The following is a 23,633-nucleotide window of genomic DNA, read 5'->3' on the forward strand; positions in this document are numbered from 1 at the left end:
CTCACTTGTGTTAACCTATCTTCTTGAGATGTGCAAATTTGGTCAATATCATCTTCAAGCTTATTTATAGTTAGATCACTTTTGTTGGCCTTATCCAATCAATTAACTCCAATTTTTTTCTCTAGCAAAATTTATATGGAAATCAAAAGCCTCATCAAAGGTCAAGACATTTGCTTTGTTAGTGATCAATAAGTGGGTGAGCACAAATGACTTGTTGTAGGTGAGAAGACCTTTTAAAGCCTTTTAGTCACTCCCTTGTGCTTGATCGACTAATCATTCATGGGGAATGATTGCAAAAAAGCATGGAGAGTCACTCCCTTGTGCTTGATGTGCACGCTTTGGAGAGAAAGGAATAGAGAAGCTTTTAATAATGATGAGCAATTGGACTAAGCAATCAAGTTTGATTTTATGTATACTTTTGTGAATTGGACTAAGGTGTATATAGAGGACCACACAAATTCTTTTATGTTAGATTTTGTAGATTGGTTGAGCTTAAGTAAGGAGAGTGGTTTTTTGTTTTTTAACCTTCACGCTTATATTGGGCTTTTTTTTCATATACTTCGTGTGTATTGTGCTATGCCTCCCTTTAGGTGCTTTTAATATATGTTCTCTTTTGCCTATCAAAAAAAAAAAAAAAAAAAATCTTTTTTTATGTCGGTTGATGACTTTGGAATTATGATACAAGCTATTTAGACTAGTCAAATTGGATTGGGTTCCTCCTGGAAGTATTAGTGACATGATGCCCATTTCTTTTAGGGGCTTGGGAAATCCTATTAGAGCTAAATTCTATGACAAATTGTTTGTCTTATGCTGATTTGGATAGAATGGAAAGAAAGAAATGCAAAGATCATTTTTTTTTTTTTGATAGACAAAGGCAGATTGAATTAATAAACTCCTAAAAACAGGGGGCGTACCCTATGTATACAGGTAGTATACAAACAAAGCCCAACCAAGTTGCAGAAAAGAGAAATAGAACCTACAAAACCTACAAAAGGGAGGCTAGTTTCCATTAAAGACACCTAAAAATTAAAAAAGAAAGGGATTGTCTAACTACAAAACCTGCTGAGACCACTCTAAAAGTGAACGGGTAAAAAGCTTCCTTAAACTTTGGTTAGACATCTCTTTCTCCTGGAAAGTTCTTCGATTTTGTGCTCCCCAAATACACCAAAAAGACAAATCGGAGCCAATCTCCACACCACTCTTTTCTTCTTCCTCAGCCCCTTAACTTTCCATTCTAGAATAAGATTTCTCATTGAATTTAGAAACACCCAAACCAGTTTGAAAGAAGTTAACAGCACAGTCCGAAGCATTTTTGTCTTGTCACAATGAATCAAAATATGGTTAGTCGACTCCTCACTTTCTTTGCAAAGGCTGCACCTATTGGCCATGGACCATTCCCTCTTCATTAACGTGTCTATTGTTAAGATTTTTCTCCAAACTGCTTCTCAAGCAAGAAAACGACTTCTAAGAGGAGCACACGAACCCCAGATCTCATTGGTAGGGAATAAAATATTGCTTTCATCCCTTAACAACTTATAATATGATTTGACACTAAACTTTCCGCTTTCCTCATTCTTCCAAATTAAAGAATCCTCCCCTTATGAACCTTTAGTGCAGAAATACATTCTGAAAAACGAGCCGCCTCCTCCAATTCCAAATCTTGGAAAGATCTTCTAAAATGCACCTCCCAACAACCGCCTCCATCCCCTTGTCTCCCCTAAAGGTTTGGCACTATAGCAAATTTGTGGGCTGCATTCCTGAATGGAGAAGGAAAAACATCCTTCAACTTTAATCCCCAACCCAATTATCCTACCAAAAACTCGTGTGTCTACCATTTCCAATACGGATACTCGTTCTAAGAATGAACTCTTCCCACCCTTTTCTAATATCTTTCCATAGGTTCAGCCTGAAAGAATCCCTCACCTCTTTGGTGGTCCAACCCCCCTCCACCTCCCCAAATTTTCCTCTAATGACTTTCCCTCGAAAGCTTTCCTTCTCAAGTGAAAATCGCCACAACCATTTGCCTGAAAAAGCTTGATTGAGCTCCTCCAAGTGCCTTAACCCCAACCTTCCATGCTTCTTATCTTTACAAATAACCAACCAACTTACCAAGTGTATCTTCCTCCTTTCCTCTATATCACCCCACAAAAACTTCCTTTGAATTCTTTCTAATTTGATTCTTACTTTCCTTGGCATTGCAAAAAGCGACATAAAGTAGATCGGGAGGTTTGAAAGAGTGCACTTAATAAGGGTTAGTCTTCCTTCTTTTGGCAAGTATTGTTTCTTCCAAGCAACAAATTTCCTCTTGAATCTCTCCTCTATTACATCACAAACTCCACACGACTTATGAGGGGCTCCACAGGGTAAGCCTAGATAAGAAGTAGGGAGTTCCCTACTTTACATCCAAATAGAGCAGCTGCTCTTTCCACCTCCTCCATGCCCCCCATTGGAATTATTTCATTCTTTTGCAAGTTTATTTTTCAGACCTGACACCAATTTAAAGCAAGTCACAATCCACTTCCAAAGCTTCAGCTGAACCTCATTATTCTCACAAAAGAGAAGAGTGTCATCTGCAAGCAATAAGTGAGACATGAACCCCTTCTCCACCTCTCCCCGCTACTTTGAATCCCATAATGAAGCCTCCCTCTTCAGCGTTAGCAATTAAACCACTGAAAACTTCCATAATCAACACAAACATATAAGGTGATAATGGGTCCCCTTGCCTCAGGCCTCTATGCAACCTAATTTAGAGATGCTATGAGACCTAATTTATTTCTATTCCGGTTTCTTGGGTCTCTACTATTACAATTTTCAAAAGCATTTCTCTTAATGTTATTCAACTTGATTGAAATTCGATGTGTAGATCAAAAGGATCAAAATAACAAAGAGAGGAACGATGCTTTGGGACCTTTTTGTAGGAGTTGTACAAACCCCAAAGGAATGTTGAGCTGCTTCTCTTTGTATTGTCTTTGATGTGTATTATAGAAGGTTTCTCCACCTCTGTTATTTATCATATTTTGTAAATTTAAGAAGCATTTCTCATCTTCACTTGTATCTCTCTCTCTCTCTTTCTCTCACTATATATATATATATTAAAGCCTTTGGGTGCGTTTGGTTTTGACATCTAGACTTGAGAATGAAAGTCCTACTTCCAGAAATGAATCCTTAAAATGTAAGTGAAATGCTTGGTTAATGCTGGGAATTTCAAATTCCTGTTAATTTTTATTCCCATTCTAGTGATTGTTTGAAGAATTTCTTGGGAGTTAATTCCTATTTACACAACAATCCTTCAAATAATACTTACAAAAATTATATTTATTTGTCAATGAAGAATGAAATAAAAATTGATTGTTCACATTCCTTTTATTGTCCTTCCTTAGTATTGACAGTTAAAAATGCCAAGCCTTGAATGGGTAAAAGGTTGACAAATTTGAGGGAATACCATATCCAAGAAAATCAAAATTTCCAAAGCTATTTGCAACCTAAGCATCGTAATCGTGTGCTTTGGAAATAGGATACCCATTTCTTAGTTGAGATACTTGTGAATGAAACGTGCTCTTTAGGTTAAGGGTTTCCTAGAAAAAGGTGATGAGATATCTATGTAGATGAGGGCAAGGGATTAAGAGTCAGTGTTGAAAGAGAAGAACTTGATATGAAAATAGAGAATGAAGATAAGACGAGGAAAATAAGAATGAGGGACAGATTCATAGGCCTTAAAGCACCAAATCCTCCATTTATCATTTATCCTCGTGGAATAAACTATATTAAGAATCGTTACCTTGAGTCAAGTTGGAGTAACCATCAATTGTCCCTAGATAAAAGCGACTTTAAAACGCTAAAAAACACTTACTGGTTCACGACTATGGTATGGGTTGTACATCCACCGTACCTAGTGTACTAGTACATAAACCACTTAGAGCATGGATGCTTAGTTTGTGTCATGCTATCGCAGTGTTTTCTTAAATTTTATTTGGTTGATAATGGCTTGATGTTTTATTCTAAAAGGATTTGTGGTGAGGTGATCACCTTTTTTGATTACAATTTCCTAATCTCTACCTTATTTGAAAGGCTTGAGACTATCTTATTTGTCTTCTCCCAACAAATCCTCTTCAAATTAATCTTGGAATCTTCATGATCTTGTAATTTGTTAGACCAAGTAATGAATGATGTAACCACTTTTATGCTTATTTTAATCTTATTTGTCTGATCCCTTTGCTCTTGATGAGAGGGTGCGGTCCTTGGATTCCAGTGGCTTGTTATTCTTGAAAATTTTCCTTGCCCGAAGGTTGATCACCTAGTGCCATTCCCTCTGCCTAGTTTTGTTTAGAGGTCCAAAAGCTTTGGTTAAATTCAAGCCTTTTGCATGGCTATGGGGCAATAAAAAGGTAAATATCAATGACTTGTTGCAAGTAAGTTCTCTGGATATTAAGGTGTATTCTAGGCGGAAGAATAGGTTCTCCACAGGTATTTGAGATTTGTTGGAACTGGTAAGGAGGTTTAGGGTTTTAGAGAGGTTTATCCATGAAAATCATTAGTTGGAATACTAGGGGTTTGGGATCTAGGAAAAAACAAAGGGTGGTTAATGATTTTTTGCGGCTTGAGAATCCAGATGTTGTGATGTTTCGGGAAACAAAAAGGGACGTGTGTGACAGAAGGTTTGTTGGTAGTGTCTGGTCGGTTAGGAATAAGGAGTGGGCTGCTCTTCCGGCGTGTGGGGCTTGAAGAGGGATTTTGATTATTTGGGACTCAAAGAAACTTTGCAGTGAGGAGGTGGTAATAGGCTCCTTTTCTTTCTCAGTCAAGTTTTTGTTGGACGGATGTGGATCCCTTTGGCTGTCCTCAGTTTATGACCCAAATAGTTCCTTAGGAAGGATTTTTGGGTGGAGCTCTTAGACATTTTTGGCCTCTTTTTTCCTTTATGGTGCGTGGGCGGTGATTTTAATGTTATAAGGAGAATTTCTGAAAAATTAGGAGGCTCTAGTTTAACTTCTAGCATGAGGGACTTTGATGAATTTATAAGGGATTGTGAATTAGTTGACCCTCCTTTATGGAACGCCTCATTCACATGGTCAAACATGCAAGAGTCACCTGTGTTTAAGAGATTGGATTGGTTTCTTTACTCAAATGAGTGGGAGTACTTCTTCCCTCATAGCCTTCAAGAAGTTCTTCCTAGATGGACATCGAACCATTGACCGATAGTTTTGGATACCAATCCTTTCAAGTGGGGTCCAACTTCTTTTAGGTTTGAGAATATGTGGCTACAACATCCTAGTTTCAAAGATTGCTTCAGTAGTTGGTGGAGAGGTTTTTAGGGAAATGGTTGGGAAGGCATAAGTTTATGACGAAGTTACAATATGTTAAGGCCAAATTGAAAGAATGGAATAAGGATTCTTTTAAAGTGCTAAAGGAGAGGAAAAAAAGCATCCTAAGTGAAATAGCTAACATTGATGTTGCTAAGCAAGAAGGGGTTCTTTCTCCTGAACTTTCAGCTCAAAGAGCTTTAAGAAAAGGGGAGCTGGAGGAATTAATTTTGAGGGAAGAAGTTCATTGGAGACAAAAAGCTAGGGTGAAATGGGTTAAAGAAGGGGATTGCGATTCAAAGTTTTTTCACAAAGTGGCTAATGGTAGACGAAATAGGAAATTCATCAAGTTTTTGGAGAATGAAAGAGGTTTAGTATTGAATAATACTAAGAGCATCACCGAGGAGATATTACTTTATTATGAAAAGCTCTACTCGAGTCCTCCAGGAGAATCTTGGAGAGTAGAAGGCTTAGATTGGTCCCCTATCTCAGAAGAGAGTGCTTTTAGGTTGGATTCCCCTTTTATTGAAGAAGAGATTTCTAAAGCCATTTTTCAGTTAGATAGGGATAAGGCGCCGAGGTCTGATGGTTTTACCATTGTAGTGTTTCAAGATTGTTGGATGTGATAAAAGAGGACTTAGTGAGGGTGTTCGCAGAGTTTCACAGAAGTGAGATTATTAATCAAAGTACCAATGCCACCTTCATTGTTCTTTTGCTAAAAAAATCCAGACAAAAAAAATTTCAGACTTTAGACCTATTAGCTTGATCACTTGTCTCTACAAGATAATAGCCAAAGTTCTATCAGGGGGATTAAGAGGTGTACTACATGAAACTATCCATTCTACTCAAGGTGCTTTTGTTCAAGGGAGACAAATTTTGGACGCAGTTCTTATAGCCAATGAGATAGTGGATGAGAAAAGACGATCAGGGAAGGAAGGACTTCAAAATTGACTTTGAAAAGGCTTATGACCATGTGAATTGGGATTTTTTGGATCATGTGTTGGAGAAGAAGGGGTTTAGTCCTAGATGGAGGACCTGGATGAGAGGTCGTTTGTCTTCGGTCTCTTATGCAATTTTAGTGAATGGAAACGCTAAAGGGTGGGTCAAGGCAACTAGAGGATTAAGACAAGGTGATCCTCTATCCCCTTTTCTGTTTACTATCGTTGCTGATGTGTTGAGTAGGATGTTGTTGAGAGCAGAGGAAAGAAGTTTGTTGGAGGGCTTCAGAGTAGGTAGGAATAGAACAAGGGTGTCCCATCTGCAATTCGCAGATGATACCATCTTCTTTTCTAACTCAAGTGCGGAAGAGCTGCAAACTTTTTTTTTTTTTTGATAACCGTGGATGTCCAGGCCAGCTTACGCGCACCTCGACTAATCCCACGGGGCCCTGAAGTTAACGACCGGGTAAACCTCCAGTGGTCTTGAGGAGACTCGAACCGGTGACCATTGGGGAGCAAACCCAAGGCCGGACCAACTGAGCTACCCTTCAGGGTTAGAAGAATTGCAAACTCATAAGAGTTTATTGTTAGTATTTGGGCAAATTTCTGGGCTTAAGGTCAATCTTAACAAGAGTAACCTTTTTGGCGTCAACCTTGATCAAGATCATCTCTCTAGGTTGGCCTTGATGCTTGATTGTAAGGCTTCTGATTGACCTATACTTTACCTGGGTCGAATAAATAAAAAAATTGGGATGCCAAACTCATGCGCCACCGGAAGAGTTGAACCGCAGAAGTAAACGACAATGATGGCGCGAGGCTTAGAGGAATTGGGGAGGTACTTGACATAGTGAAAGACATCGGTAGCGTAGAGGCACAAGAAGTCGCAAAAGAGGGCAACGTGGCTCCGAGCGAGAGAAGTACTGTCAACGGAGCTGTAAGGGAAGGTGTGGAAAGCAATGGAGGGGTGGGTTTGGGAGATAGTGTGAATGTAGGAGGTGGTGGCTGGGGTTTCGAAGGGACCATTGGTTAGCAAAATAGTGATGGAGAGTTGGTGGACATATTGGTGGAGGATGAGCTTACCCAGCTCCACCATGGACACCAAATGACCCATGCCTGTGGTTGGGAATAGGAGTATTGTGTTCTGTGTGCCTGCTTCTTGTGAGACAGAGGAGGAAGCAAAGGGACAGTGGAGGTTTTTGAGTGTAATGGATGATCAAGAAGTGGTCATTGTCACTGCCCTGCCGAGAAGCATCGGAAGGAGGGAATCCAAAGGCTTGTGGCTTTTGGGATCCAATGATTGAGAGAATCTCAAGGAGATTAGATGGGTGGCAAAAGGCTTATTTATTTTTTGGAGGTAGGATAACTCTTATCCACTCATGCCTTTCCCACATTCCTAGCTACTTTCTTTCCTTGTTCAAGATTCCCGTTTCAGTGGTTGCAAAAATTGAGAGATTGCTAAGGGATTTCCTTTGGTCAGGGGTTGGGGAATGTAAAAGAGATCATCTTATTAGTTGAGATCAAGGAGGAAAATATGGGGATATATCGGCGATATATCGCCGATATATCGTGTATCGGGAGGAATCGACACGATATTTTGTGAAGAAAAATCGGAGGGAGATATTTCCGTAAATATCGCCAAAATATCGGCGATATATCGGCGATATATCGGTTCGGGGAGATATATCGGAGATATTTTGAAAAATTGCCTCTGGTGACAAAATATCGGCGATATATCGGAGATATATCGCTGATTTTTTTGTGATATTTCCCCTCCTTCATGCAACGTGATCTGACGGCCCAAATCACATCCGTGTTGATCCGACGGCTTAGATGTGATTCCAATGGTAATATAGCAATCCAACGGCCAGATTGCTCCCAGATTTTGATCCAACGGCCAAAATTGATTTTCAATGGTAAATTAATGTTCCAACGGCTATTTTGGCCCAAATTTCTTCTATAAATAGCTCAAATTTCATCTATTTCATCCATTTTTTCTTTCATTCTTCATTTGCTCTCTCCTTACTCCAATTTTTATTAAGGTTGCTCAATTATTTAATCATTTTAAGGTATATTTAATTTAAATTGTAATTAATTTTGTTTGCAATTGTAATTAGCTCATGTATTTTCAATTAATTAGTATGTTTGTAATATGGATGATTTAATGCTATTTTTACATTCAATTGTAATTAATTTTTATATTTTTATTGAATTAACTTAGGTTAATTTGATTATTTAATTATAAATTGATATGTTTATTTTAGATTATTATTTGTGATTTATTTTCACATTTATAATTAAATTAAACTAGTTAACTTAGCTAAATTATTTAATTAATTTAATTAATATGCTAAATTATTTAATTAATTTAATTAACATGAACTAGTATATTTTGAATATGAAATATGTTTATTTAATGAATTTAATGTGTACAAATTATTGATATTTAATGAAATAAAGTATTTTATGTGACTTTATAATGAAAACAATTACAAAATTAACATTTTTTATAGATCAACATGATATAATTATATCTAATATCGCAAATTATATCATATATATATCAAATTTTTCAATAAAACAACTTTAAAATATCCATTATACTTCTAATTATATTATTATGAGGTTTTCCTTGCATTTCTATGAGTTTTTAATAATTTTAAGTCTACCAATATTTTTTTCCAATATCCACCGATATATCTCCGATATATCTAATATATCCGTAAAATCGAAGTACCGATATATCCGTGATTACCGATATTTTCATCCTTGGTTGAGATGTAGTCTGTAAATTGAAGGCAAAGGGGGGATTGAGAAGATTTCTCTAAGGAATCTCGCTCTTTTAGGGAAATGGTTGTGGAGGTATCCTAGGGAGAGTTCATCTTTTTTTTTTTTTTGATAAGCAAGCAATATATAAATAAGAAAGGCAAAGAAGCCTCAAGGCATACAGGAAGTATACGAGGCTACCACCCCCTCAACAAAAAACAACACGACCCGAACCCTATTTAGAGGCTAACCACTCCAAGAAACCTAATAGGGAATTCGACTCCATATCAATGTACACTTTAGCCCAACCCCAAACACTGTATACAAACAAAGTTTTTAATTTCTGAAAAGCCAATACTCCCCCCTTAAAGGCTAGCCTATTCCTTTCCTTCCATATAGACCAGAAAATGAATAACGGGATGGATTTCCACACTTTTTTCCTTTTTCTCCCCACAAAAGAGCCTTTCCAACTACTAAGAACCTCCTTTACAGAATTTGGAAAGACCCACTGTACACCACACAACGCAAGAATGATGTTCCACAACCCTTTTGCCACTGTACAATGTATTAGTATATGATTGATTGTTTCCTCTTCGCACCCACACAAAAAACACCGATTAGGTAAATGCCACCCTCTTCTCTGGAGCCTATCCAAAGTGAGGACCTTCCCCCAAGTAGCTTCCCAAGCAAAAAAAGCAATTTTGGTTGGAACTTTGTCCACCCAAACATTGCTAAGAGGAAATTCCGCTCCTTGAGTATTTGCCAACACGCTATACGCTTTCTTGACTTTAAACAGCCTGTCCTCACCTATCTTCCAATACATCGAATCATCTTCCAAATTTACTCTATAATCCCTCAACACAACTAAGAGATTGCCCGCCAAGCCCAACTCCCAGTCATTAAAGTCCCTTAACAACCTTAAATTCCACCCTCCTTGACCCACATTCTGGTCCCAACATTCCTGCACTGTGACATTCCTATGGGCAGCCATGGAGAAGAGATTCGGGAAGCCTTGGGACAACACATTGTTACCGCACCAACGGTCAGTCCAAAACCTTATTCTGTTGCCTTTTCCCACCTTGAAAACCATATTTTCCCAACACCAAGTGGACTCCTTCAAAATCTCCTTCCAAACTCCAACTCTAAACACCCCATTTGCCTTTCTTGTCCTCCACTCAAACTCCTCTTGCCCATACTTAGCCTCAAGCACTTTTTTCCAAAGCTCCTCCTTAGCACGCGCATATCTCCAAATCCATTTGCCCAGAAGGGCTTTGTTCAAGATAGCAAGTTTCCTTAGACCCAACCCACCTTTTCCTTTATCCGCGCACACCACCTCCCATTGGACTAAGTGAACCTTGTTCCCTCCATTGGCTCCACCCCACAAAAAGTCTCTTTGAAGCTTTTCAATCCTTCTTGTCACTGTCTTAGGCATACGGAATATCGACATTTGATACAAGGGTATGCTGGACAGCGTACTCTTTATAAGAGTAATTCTCCCTCCTTTGGATAAATATTGACGTTTCCAAAGGGCAAGCCTTCGCCTCATTCTCTCCTTCACCCCATCCCATACGGAAGAGGCCCTATTTGGCTCCCCAAGGGGCAGCCCCAAATAAACAGTAGGCAGCTGCCCCACCCTACACCCAATTTCAGCCGCCATTTCAAGTACCCCTTCCACCTCCCCTACCAGAATTACCATACTTTTGTCCAAATTAATCTTTAAACCTGAGGCTGCTTCAAACCAAAAGAGGATCCAGCTCAAATGCAATAAAGCCTCTTTCTTTGCCTCGCAAAAAACAATTGTATCATCCGCAAACAGTAGATGAGTAATATTGACGGCCTGTTCTCTTCCTCTCCTTATCCTGCAGCCATGGATGAAACCCCCTTCAACGGCCCTTATGATGAGCACACTTAGAACTTCCATTCCCATGACAAATAAGTAGGGGGAAAGAGGGTCCCCTTGCCTTAATCCTTTTGTACTTGAAAAAAGCCCCGCTGGAACCCCGTTCACCAGCACTGAGTATTTGACAGTAGATATACAACTCCACATCCATCCTATCCATTTTGATCCAAACCCCATCTTTTGCATGACCTTTAGCAAGAAATGCCAATTGATGCTATCATACGCCTTCTCAATGTCCAATTTACAAATTATACCTTTCTCTCCCCTTTTTTGCCAAGAGTCTATTGCCTCATTTGCGATTAAAGAACCGTCAAGGATTTGTCTCCCTTTGATGAAAGCATTCTGATCAGGAGAAATCACATTTCCTATAACTTTTTTAAGCCTATTGGCCAGCACCTTAGCCAATAATTTATATAAACCCCCAAGCAAACTGATTGGCCTGTAGTCACCTAAGTCCTCCACCCCCCCTTTCTTCGGCAGCAACACTAAAAAAGTATGATTCAAACTCTTAATGAATGAGTTTCGTTCATGGAACTCCTTGAAAAAACCCCAAAATGTCCTCCTTGACAATCTCCCAACAACTTTGCCAAAAAGCCACTGTGAATCCGTCCGGACCCGGGGCTTTGTCCCCATTCATCCCCATTAATGCTGCATGGATTTCAGTCTCAAAAAATGGAAGCTCAATGCTATTCGCTTCTGAGGGACTGATCTGTTTCAGCAAGAGACCCCCTATGTCCGCCTTCCACCCCGAGTTTTCCGAGAGAAGCTGCTGATACGCATTTGCTATACCCTCCCTCATATCTTGTTCCTCTGTGAACCTCACCCCATTTATCTTAATTTTAACCAAGGCATTGACTCTCCTACGAGCATTGGCCATGCGGTGAAAGAACCCCGTGTTCTTATCCCCTTCCCTTAACCATAGTTCCCTTGATAGTTGTCTCCAATGCACTTCTTCCATCGACACCCACTTTGCATAACTCTCCTTAGCTTCCTTTTTGTGACCAAGCTCCTCCTCTGTTAAATTTCTCTCTTCTTCCACTAAATCCCAACTCTCCACTTGTTGAAGAGCTTCAGCTTTGTTTTTCTCCAATCTTCCAAAAACCTCCTTATTCCATGTTTTTAACCTATATTTCAACCCCTTCATCTTAGTCGCTAATCTGTAGCTCGGCCTGCCTCTAACCACTATCCCTTGCCACCACTCCTCTATCAGCTCTTTGAACCCTTCAGCTTTGAGCCACATATTTTCGAATTTGAAGGGGGACGGGCCTCTCCTTATCCCTCCACCCTCTAGCAGAATCGGGAAATGATCCGATGTTGGGCGAGACAATCTTCTTTGATGAACCCTACTGTATTGGTCTAGCCAACTAGGAGTCGCTAGAAATCTATCCAGCCTGGCCCGCGATTGATTATTGAGCCCCCCACTCCAAGTGAAAGAACCCCCTTGCAATGGGATATCAACTAACCATAGGTCGTTTATAATCTGGGCAAACCTCCTCATAGCTGAAGTAATCCTCCCAGTTCTACTTCTTTCAGCTTGGTACAACGTTGTATTGAAATCTCCTCCTAAACACCACGGCTCCTCCCATAGACCTCTGATTGCCCCAAGCTCCTCCCATAAGCATCCCTATCTTCTCTGGAGAAAGGCCCATAAACCCCGTGAAGACCCAGATTGCACCATCTCCCTCATTCCTGAATCTACAGGAGATGGAAAATTGACCCTCTTCCACCCCCACCATCTCCAACGATCGTTTGTCCAACAAATCAAGACACCTCCTGCCGTCCCCATAGCATTCAAAACCTTCCAATCAAGAATCTCCCCGGCCCTAAGCTCTTCACCACCTCTTCAGACATCACTTGCACCTTCGTCTCTTGAATACAGAACAAATCCACCTTTTGGTTTCTGATAACTGACTTGATAATTCTCCTCTTGGAACTATCATTCACACCCTCACATTCCAACTCAAAATTCTTAAAGTCATTGGATACTTGCATTCTGGTTCCCTCTACCCTGAATAGGGCCTTTCTTCTTAGATTCCCCCTCATAGTTAATAGAGCACTCCAGTCTCTTAAGCTCCCTTTCAAACCTTGAAGACTCCAACTGACCTTTACCTACAATCTTTTCCTTTCTTTTTCTGATTTTGCCCAAGAAGCTCAGTATTTCCTTCTCCAGGCCTTCCGTAGAAAAACCTAAAAAGTGACTGAATTTAATCAGACTACTCTCCTTCCAGTTCAGCTGGTCTTCCTTTCTACCCTCTTGGAACTCCGTCTGATCTGCATTCCACCCCAAGCTTCTTCCCAGAGGGTCGACACTGTTGATCTCAACCAAATCCCAACAGCCATCCCTTCTCCCTATATGTTCTTCTGCATTTGGTCTTTGTGACCCACTTCCGAACAAAACCCCCTCCCTTCGCCCCCCAGAATGGTCGTAACCCTCCCTTTCCGGAGACCGACCAAAACAAAAAGAATTAGAGGAAGAAGACCCTTGATCCCTGATACCCCCCATATTTACATCTAAGCCATACCTCGCAGCTTCTTCCTCTAACATCCTTTCTGCTCTCTGATATATTAGATCCGTCTGCTGTCTTCTCTCCGTTTCTTCTGAGAGTTCATCTTTGTGGCATCAGGTTATTTTAAGCATTTATGACACATTCTAATGGTTGAGATGCCAACACTATAGTCAAATGGTCTCATCGTTGTCCTTGGAGGGCTATTGCACAAGTCTTTCAGGATTTTTCCGAGTATACTCGGTTTAGGGTAGGAGATGGGAAAAGAATTCGCTTTTGGGAAGACTTGTGGTGAGGGGACCAACCTTTGGGTTTCCAATATCCAAGACTATTTAGAATAGTCACTGATAAAAATATTCCCATATCTTCTATTCTCGGGTCTGCTCGCCCCTTCTCTTGGAACTTTAATTTCTGTCGTAATCTTTCCGATTTTGAGATAGAAGATTTAGAAAGCCTCATGCATTCACTTGATTGTTTGCATTTATCCCCATCGGTTTCAGATGCGAGATCCTGATCTTTATCTTCTTTAGGGTTATTTACAGCAAAGTTTTTTTTTCTAGCCTTGTCCCACCTTTCCGATTTATCTCTAGTATTCCCAACTAATTTTGTATGGAATTCTCAAGTCTCTTTTAAAGTCAAGTCCTTTGTTTGGTTAGTGGCACGCAAGAAGGTAAATACTAATGACTTGCTACAATTGAGAAGACCCTACAAAGCTCTTAGTCCTGACATTTGTAAGTTGTGTATGAAGCATAGAGAATCAGCAGATCATCTTTTTTTACATTGTTCTTTGACGATGGGGTTGTGACACAAATTATTTAAGTTAGCCAAGATGGAGTGGGTTCCCTCGAGAAGCATTTTCGACATGATTTCTATCAATTATAAAGGTTTTGGAAAATCCAGGCATAGTTTTGTGGCATACTGCGTGCATTGCTTTAATTTGGGTTGTGTGGCGGGAAAAAAATGTTAGGATTTTTGAGGATAAAGTTAGGAATGCAGAGAATCTATGGGATTCCATTCACTTCCTTGCTTATCTTTGGGATTTTTGCTCCATGGTTTTTAAGGGCATTCCCCTTAATGCGTTACAATTAGATTGGCTAGTAGTGTGTAGCTCCAATGGGATGGTCTAGCTAAGAGAGATTGTTTGTTGTTTTACCTTTTAGCTTCTTGTTTTTGTATTCTTGTTGTTTAGTTTTCTTTGGTGGAGGATTCCTCATCCTTCTTTTGTACTTCTTATTTCTATCATTATATTTCTTTGTTGTTTCCTATCAAAAAAAAAAAAAAATGACTTGTTGCAAGTCTGAGGCCTTAAAAGGGCTTTTGTTCTAACTGGTATGGCCATTTTCTTGGATAGTGTGAGACCTATTAATCTTTTTCTTTACTCTCCAATCAACTCAAGCTTGTGGAATAGGTTATTTTGGAATCTTTGTAAAGACTACATCTATTGATCAAAGGCCATCCCCTTATTATTTGGTAAATTGTTAAAATTTTCTCCCATGTTGCTTCTCAAGTAAAGAAACAAGCACTCAAAGGGTCAAATGAACCCCACACCTCTCTATCAATGAAAGAAAAATCCCTTGTGCACATCAAACTATAGAAAGACTTCACTTGGAAGGTTCGGGGTATCTATCCGCTTTGGATGTCCCCAAAACCTTTGGGTTCTCCTAGGTTGTTTGTCAATAACAAATATTTACCTATGTGCTTGTGTGTAGGTGGGTGGGCTCCGGGTTATCTATCCACTCAATATATTTACTTCTCTTATTATTGTGGGTGTGTGGACCTTCTGCTTTCTTTCTTTATAGATATGACCTATGTCTTTCTTTGGGGAACAAACCATTATGTGCTTTCAAAAGCTTTGGGTTTGTTTGTTTATCTATTGACTCCAAATATTGCCCTAAACCTTTTGTAGACCATGGAAGAGAGAGAGCGAGAGAGAGAGAGAGAGAGAGAGAAAGAGAGCGAGACAGCTAGAACGAGGGAGTCTGAGTGCGATGGAGGCGAGCGAGGGTGTCTGCGACCAAAAGAAGGCGAAGGAGAAGAGCGAGGGTCCTTCGTCGAAGGAAACTGACGGAGGAGAGGGAGGGCTTCTGCGACTGAAGGGGAGCGAGACAACTAGAGAGAGGGAGTCTGAGTGCGATGGAGGCGAGCGAGGGTGTCTGCGATCTCAGGAAAGCGAAGGAAAAGAGCGAGGGTCTTCGCGTCTGAAGGAAGCCGACGGAGGAGAAAGAGGGGTTCGACGACTGAACGGGAGCGGGGGAGAAGATCGAGGGCGCTCGAGTCGAAATGAAGCCCAGAGGGAGCGTCCTGCTCGGGGCATCGGGATAACTCCAGGAAGAGCATCTTCAGTGTGGAATCGAAATCTTTGAGGTCGAGGTTGAGAAAAGAAGGGCAAAACTCAAGTTGTGGTGGTGGAGAGAAAAAAAGGGATCTCGTCGTGGGTACGGATGGGAATAGAGAGTCTAGGGTTTTTCTTGAAGGGCTGGTCCAGTGCTGTAAGGACACGAGTGTGGGGAAATGGCGAAGAAGCTGGAAGGAAAATGGAAGGGCGTATTCCATGACGCGTGACGAAAACAGAGGCGGATGCTTCATAAGGTTAGGAGTGGTGGATCTGAGGGCAAAAATGCCAGTATTTTCATCCCCAAAGGGAGAGGAGCAGTGAGGGGATGGACTTCAATGGTAGAGTCGCTAAGGAGTCTGGGCTTTGAGAGGAAAGGGGATGAGAGTCAGAAAAAGGAGGCGTTGCTGCTGAAGCTATCACGACGAAACCTTTGCGGAGGTAATCAAACAGCCGATGAGGAAAGACCGAGCAGTGATCAAGGTGGCGGTTAGAGAGAAGGAGATTAGCAGAAATTTGGACAAACTGAGGCACTGTTGGTTGGGTCCTGGAACCCTAAATCAGGGAGAGGGGAAGACCTGAAGACCTGGGGGACTCTCTTGGCGAGAGCTTGGGAGTTGAAGGGTAACTTGGGTATTGCAAAACTGGAGAGGGGAAAGATTCTGCTAGATTTGAAAGAGTGGAAGAATTGAAGAGGGTCCTAAGTCTCAGAAGCATTATGGTAAGGGGTTTCTATCAGTCTGGAAGAATGGAGGCCCGAGACGGGATGCATGCGGAAGGGGAAAAAAGGCGTGAGGCTTGGGTAAGAATCGTGGGCTCCCGGTCTCTCTTGGGACCAGACCATCCTGAGAAGGATAGGGGAGGAGTGTGGGGGGTTCCTTGCAGTGATACTCAAACAGAGAAGCTAGAAGAGCTACAGTGGGCGCGGATCTTGGTTAAGATGAATGGGGAAGAATTACCCAATGCGGTGGAAGTATGGATTGAAGAGTTGTGCTATGTGCTAACTCTCTGGTGGGAGGTCAGGCCGGTGTTGAAGGTAGGACCGGCGGGGTTGAGAGGAGTGAAGATTGCAGCAGCAGTCGAGGTTGGGGGCGAGGCTAGTGCACGCGCGAATAAGCGGTGATGGAGAAGGGGGTGGCACTAGGATCGAGGCACTGCGAAGCTGGTAGATGGGACGTTGGGGCAGTCTTGCGGGTCGGGGCAACCTGTGGATCCTCGCTTGGGTGGGCCGAACCAGAGGGGCCTCGCCAAATCCCCTGGGCGCAATGACTGGGAATCTCCTGGGCCTGATCCACCGGATCTGGAGGCTGGGCCGTCGCGGGCTGGGTCGGCTAGGCTGTCTTATTCTGGATCACCTTCCTCTGGGCCGTTAAATAGAAAGGATCTGGAGCGGGCCAAGGTCATTTCGCAATCATTTGAGCCTGGGCTGGATTTAGGCCCGGCTAGTGAGGCCCGCACTGGGGGTTGGACCGGCCCACGTCTGCTGAAAGGGCCAGATGCAGGAATTTCTTCTTTTTGGTTGAAGAGCAAGGAGGATATGGAGGAACCATGTCCTGTGGAAGTCCAAAGACTGACGGAGCCTTATTGGAAGAAGCTCAGAGGTATGGAAACTCATCTAGCCTTGGTGAATTATTGGTTCCGGCTGCCTTGTCTTCTTCCCCTCTTTTTTCTGGTCGGACTCCATTGGGGGAGTATTACGACTTTCTGGGGCTGGTTGGGAGGTAGCCCAGAGAGACTCTCAGTGCCAGCATTGTCAATGGGCTAGGGTCTATGGAGCATGGGGCAGCTCCAACTGGGAGTTGATGGAGGTCAGCAATGGCAGCAATGGAGAAGGTGGAGGGGAGCTATGTCTGATCCGTTCAGTGCCACAGGAAGACAAAGGATGGGAGGAGGTTGATTGGGAAGACAGTGAACTGGCCAGATTCAGTAAATTTCTGGGGTTTTCGACAAAAGGCTTGGAGAAGGAAATATTGGACTTTTTGGTTAAGATCAGAAAAAGGAGGGAAAAAGTCCACAGTAAATCCTTCTGGACAAATCAAAATTTGAAAGGGAGCTAAAAAGATTAGAATGCTCCATTAACTATGAAAGGGGGAATAAGCTGAAGAGTGATATGCAAGAAAAGGGGATCAGATGTTGGAAGTTTAATGAAGTTAAGGCTGCTAATTTGGAATGTGCGGGGAGCTAATGATAGCTCTAAGAGGAAGGTGATTAAGGCAATGATTAGGAGTCAAAGGGTGGACCTGTTTTGTCTTCAAGAGACAAAAATTCAGTCGATGTCTGAGGGAGTGGTTAGGAGTCTTGGCTCTGGGAGGTTCCTGGACTGGGGTGCTTTGGATGCTAATGGCTCTGCGGGTGGTGTGCTGATTTGTTGGGATAAAAGAACCTTGGAAGTGAGTGAGATGGAGGTGGGTCAGTTCTCTATTTCCTGTAGGATTAGGAATGTGGAGGATGGGTTGTCTGGCTTTTCACAGGTGTTTATGGGCCGTTCTCTAGGGAGGATAGGGAGGCTTTTGGGGAGAGTTAGGGGCAATTAGAGGCATCTGGAGAGACCCGTGGTGTATAGGGGGCGATTTTAATGTCACCTCTCACAAAGAGATAGGAGCAGTCAGGGAAGGATAAGTGGTGTAATGAGAAGATTCGCCCAGGTTGTAGATGATTTAGAGCTTATTGACCTTCCGTTGCAAGGTGGGGTGTTCTCGTGGAGTGGGGGTAGAAATAACCAAGCGTGGGCTAGATTAGATAGATATCTTGTAACCCAGGACTGGCTGGATAAATTTTGTGGGGTTGTTCAATGCAGATTGCCGAGGCCCATATCTGATCACTTTCCTATTATGCTGAAGGGTGGAGGGTTAAGACGAGGCCCATCGCCGTTTAGGTTTGAAAACATGTGGCTGAAAGTAGACGGCTTTAAGGACCTTCTCCGGGAGTGGTGCCAGGGACTGTGGTGAGGGGGAAGGCAGTTTTAGATTGGCCTCTAAGCTGAAGGTGATGAAGCAGAAAATCAAAGAGTGGAATAGGGAGGTGTTGGCAGGCTAGAAGTTAACAAGAATTTGGCTTCCAGCAGTTGAGTTCTGGGACAGGGTGGAAGGTGAAAGGTGCCTGTCAGTAAGTGAAACGGAATTGAAAAAGGAAGCTAAGGAAACCTTCAAGAAGTGGGTTCTTTTGGAAGAAACCCACTGGAGACAAGCGTCGAGGGAGTTGTGGTTGAAGGAAGGGGACAAAAACACAGGATTCTTCCATCGGATGGCCAATGCCCATCGTAGAAACAATTCCATGGACAGAATCAAATCATGGGGTATGGAGGGTTGAGGAGTAGGAGATAAGGGAGGGGATTGTGCAAAATTTTCAGCAACTTCTCACTGAAGTGCCAAGTTGGAAGGCGGATATTGAGGGGCTGCATCTCCCAAGACTAAACCCCTGTGAAGCTGAAGGACTGGAGGTGCCCTTCACTGTGGATGAGATTCACTCTGGCCTTGATGGACATGAATGGAGACAAAGCTCCTGGGCCAGACGGGTTTTACAGGGCTTTTTGGCAACGTGTTGGGAATTTGTGAAGGAGGAGATCTTGGAGCTGTTTATGGAGTTTTTTGTGCAAAAATCTTTTGCAAAGAGTCTCAACACCACCTTCTTGGTCCTCATTCCTAAGAAAGGGGGAGCGGAGGATCTTGGGGATTTTCGGCCAATTAGCTTGTTAGGGGGACTGTACAAACTCATTGCCAAGGTGTTGGTTAACAGATTGAAAAAGGTCTTAGGAAAGGTAGTCTCTTTGGATCAGAAACGCTTTGTGAGGGGGCGGCAGATTTTGGATGCATCTCTTATAGCTAATGAGGTGAATGACTTCTGGTACATAGCGCAAGGAGAAGGGGCTGATCTGCAAATTGGACATTGAAAAGGCCTACGACAACATCAATTGGGATTTCCTTATGAAGGTCTTAAAAAGATGGGATTTGGGACTCGGTGGATGGAGTGGATGTGGTGGTGCAATCTCCACTGCCAAGTTTTCTATCCTGGTTAATGGGGTTCCAGCAGGTTTTTTTTCGAGCTCCAAGGGGCTGCGTCAGGGTGATCCCCTTTCCCCCTATCTCTTTGTCTTGGGTATGGAGGTGTTGAGTGCACTCTTAAGAAGGGCTGTTGGGGGGGGGGGGGGGGGGGGGGGGGGGGGGGGGTTCGTCCTCAGGGTGCAGCCTTAGGGGTAGAGGGAGGTTGGATTTGGAGGTATCCCATTTACTCTTTGCGGATGATACAATCATATTTTGTGAAGCTAAGAAAGAGTATCTAACCGCTTTAAAGCTGGATCTTGGCTTGGTTTGAGGCAGCGTCTGGGCTAAGAATAAACCTAGCTAAAAGCGAGTTAATCCCTATTGGAGAGGTTGAAGAAATTGAGGAGATGGCAGTGGAGCTTGGGTGCAAAGTGGGAGCTCTTCCCTCAGTTTATTTGGGCTGCCCCTTGGAGCCCATCACAAGGCTATATCAATGTGGGATGGGGTAGAAGAAAGAATGAGGAGAAGATTAGCTCTTTGGAAAAGACAATACATCTCTAAGGGTGGGAGAATCACCCTTATCAAGAGCACCTTGGCCAGCATTCCTATTTATCAATTGTCCCTTTTCCGGATGCCCAAGGTAGTAGTGAAAAGGCTTGAAAAAATGCAAAGAGACTTTCTTTGGGGAGGGGGGCGAATGGAAAGGAAAGTAATCTTATTAATTGGGAGGTGGTGTGTACCCAAAAGGAGAATGGAGGGCTTGGTTTACGGAAGATTGATCTCCTTAATAGAGCCTTGTTGAGTAAATGGATTTGGAGGTTTGCCTTTGATGAGGATATTATTTGGAAGAAAGTGATTGGGGTGAAATATGGTCAAGAGGGCCTTGGGTGGAGGACAAATGAAGCTCGTGGGGCGTTGGGGTCGGGGTTTGGAAGGAGATATTGAAGGAGGCAAATTGGTGTTGGGATAACATAAGTTTTAAGGTGGGCAAGGGCACTAAGGTAAAATTTTGGACGGATCTCTGGTGTGGTGAGGAGGTGCTGTCCAGAATTTTCCCCCAGTTATACACTTTGGCGGTGAATAAAAATGCAACAATCAACGAGGTTTGGGACTCTAGCCTTGGTCAAGGGGGCTGGAACATCAGATTTGCTAGGGACTCAAATGATTGGGAGCTGGATTTAATAGGAGCTTTGTTTAACATGTTGAGGGACGTCAAGATCTCCCAAGAAGAGGATTTGGTGGTTTGGAGAGGCGGAGGTAAAGGCATTTTTGGAGTTAGACACGCTTACAAGCTGCTGGCTGCTCCTAATACCCTTGCCTTCCGGTTAAATGCATTTGGGTGAACATGGTCCCTACTAAAGCTGCCTTTTTTGCTTGGGAAGCTACATGGGGGAAGATCCTTACTTTGGATAGGCTCTAAAGACGAGGGTGGCAGCTTCCTAATTGCTGTTTTTTGTGCGGTTGTGAAGTGGAAAGTGTAAATCACATTCTTTTACATTGTATAGTGGCTAGGGTTCTTTGGGATATCATCCTTGCCTTGTTTGGTGTTCATTGGGTGTTCCCAGAGACGGTCTTACAGTTTTTACTTAGTTGGAGGGGCTCCTTTGTGGGGAAAAAGAGGAAAAAAATCTGGAATTCCATACCGGTGTGTATTTTTTGGACGGTTTGGAAGGAGAGAAATAGATTAGCCTTTAGGGGGGGCTCGTTAGACATACAGAAACTCAAAAATTATTTTGTTTGTAATTTGTGGAGTTGGGCTAGATTGTACATGGGAGAGGAGTCCTCTTCGCTTTTAACCTTTTTGGAGTGGCTAGCGGCTTGTTAAGGGCCGTTTGGGGCTGCTTGTTTCTGTTGTTTTTTGGGGTGTGGCTGCGTTTGTATACTCCCTGTATGCTTTATGGCGGTTTGCCCTTTAATACAAATTATGCTTACTTATAAAAAAAAATCTATTGACTCCAAATATTGGATGTAAAATTATAAAATAAATTCTTTATTTCTAAATCAGAACTTGTAAGTTTAGAATAAACTCAGATGTGATTTTTGGATGATGTTGTGTTATCCCAAGGTCTCTTTATCCTTGGCTCTAATGTGTTTTTATTTTATTTTTTATATATATTTTTTATTTTTTATCTTCTTAGAGGCTTGTAACTATTCAAGATGCAATACTGCGCCGGCTACATGATGAGGATCTGAGTGTTATTCAGGCTGCTTTATCTCTGGAGGGGTTGTCCGAAATGATTAGTGCTTCATATTTTCTTGATGCATTGCAGAATGTGCTTCAAAGATGCATTGGCATCTTACTGTCTAGTAAGTATGCTTTGATATGAATCCCTAACAACCTAATAAAAATGGAAACATGTGTAGAACTCATGTATTTTAGTCATTTGTCTTTTCTTATTTTTCTTTCTGTTCCCGGTTTATTTTATACTTCAGGATCTTTTTATATTATTGGAACCATGAAGTATAGTGGATGACAGCATTTTTTATTTATGTTCATGTTATTATGGTTGACTGTTCCTGATTTAGAGTTAAGTTTACATTTATTGCAAGAATGATTTTGCAGAACAAGTTTCTTTGGTATATTTTTTGTTCAAATGTGGAATTAAGGAAATGATTAAAATGTTTTGTCAATGCGGTTTTTTTTTTTATTAGCATGAAACCAACCCATTTCACAACTTAGGGCTTAAACAAAACTTTCCATTTTCTTGGGGGGACTGGTTGCTTTTAGATTTAAAAATATGAGGCTCTCATGCTCTTCGTTCAGATTCTCTTAGAAGTTGTTTTGGAGTGAAAGCCTATGTGATCTAGGAGAAAGAAGTAAATTTGCGAAGAGATGTAAGATTCTCATGCTCTTCTTTCAGATTCTCTTAGAAGTTGTTTTGGAGTTAAAGCCTAAGTGATGTTGGAGAAATAAGTAAATTTGCAAAGAGATGTCAGTGAGTGAATTCCGAGGTTAAATTTTGAAACAAGGAGACTTGGGCCCTTTTTGACAATTATTTTCGTGAACAATTTTCTGTTTTCCTGAAAAAAGAAAGGAAATCACGTTAGACGATCAGAAATTCTGTTTTCTGTTTGTAAAAATAGAGAAAAAGGTGTTTTCAGAAAACATTTTTAGTTGTTTTCAGAGTGCTATTTTAAAATATAATTATAAAAACATGTAGAATAATTAAAAATTAAGCACTAGGTATAGAAATTATTTTTAGAAAAATTTAAAAACATTAAAAACAGGTTAAAAACATTTCAAGGTCCCGAACAAACTTTTGTTTTACAAAACATCAAATATCAGTTTTCAAAATTTGTTTTCAAAAATTGTTTTTTAGAACTATATTCGAAGACAGTTACCAAACATGACTTTCGAATTAAGGAAGAGAAGCTTAAGGCACTTATGGAGATATCGAGATATGCTTGAAGGGCATGGTCCCTTTGAAGAGGGCAAAAAAGGCTTTAGGTTGGACACAAGGCTAGGCTGAAGAATATGTTATTTTTGGGAGGGGGAAAAGGCAAATTCCTTTCGAATGTTTGAAAGATGAAGGTGACAACCACAATCTAGCTGGTTGCCAAAGGAAAAAGAAAAAAAGAACCGTATGTTCCTCCTTGGAAGTGGTTAAGCAGCGCCTAAGCTGGATTTGGGGGGAATGGAGGTGCCAGTTGGATTGTCCATTGTGCGCTTCCTAGATTGCTAAGGTGCTGTTGAGGTTTCAGAAGGATATTCTTCTGGGATAAGGTAGATTACTGATTTTACTTTCATTACATTGATCCTTAATATAAAAAAAATCCTTTTTGTTGAGAAATTGTTGTGTATCAGCAATCTATAAATTCATTGCAGGCATTCTTTTGTAAGAGACTCCAGGATGCTGAGGTGATAATATTTCCTGTCTTGTAGTAATTTTTCCCCACAACAGAGAGATATGTAATA

The 23,633-nt window shown here is 41.6% G+C and overlaps 1 protein-coding gene across 1 annotated transcript in view; it reads left to right on the forward strand.

Annotated features, from left to right (window-relative positions):
• The window catches only part of LOC117933954 (uncharacterized protein At3g06530), a 77,624-nt gene that overhangs the window by 16,337 nt on the left and 37,654 nt on the right, over positions 1-23,633 (forward strand). Inside the window, exon 13 of the mRNA XM_034855540.1 lies at positions 21,856-22,024. Within this exon, the coding sequence (XP_034711431.1) occupies positions 21,856-22,024 (169 nt within the window). The remainder of the gene's footprint in view (positions 1-21,855; positions 22,025-23,633) is intronic.

The sequence above is a fragment of the Vitis riparia genome, chromosome 16, assembly GCF_004353265.1.
Source record: "Vitis riparia cultivar Riparia Gloire de Montpellier isolate 1030 chromosome 16, EGFV_Vit.rip_1.0, whole genome shotgun sequence".
NCBI lineage: Eukaryota > Viridiplantae > Streptophyta > Magnoliopsida > Vitales > Vitaceae > Vitis > Vitis riparia.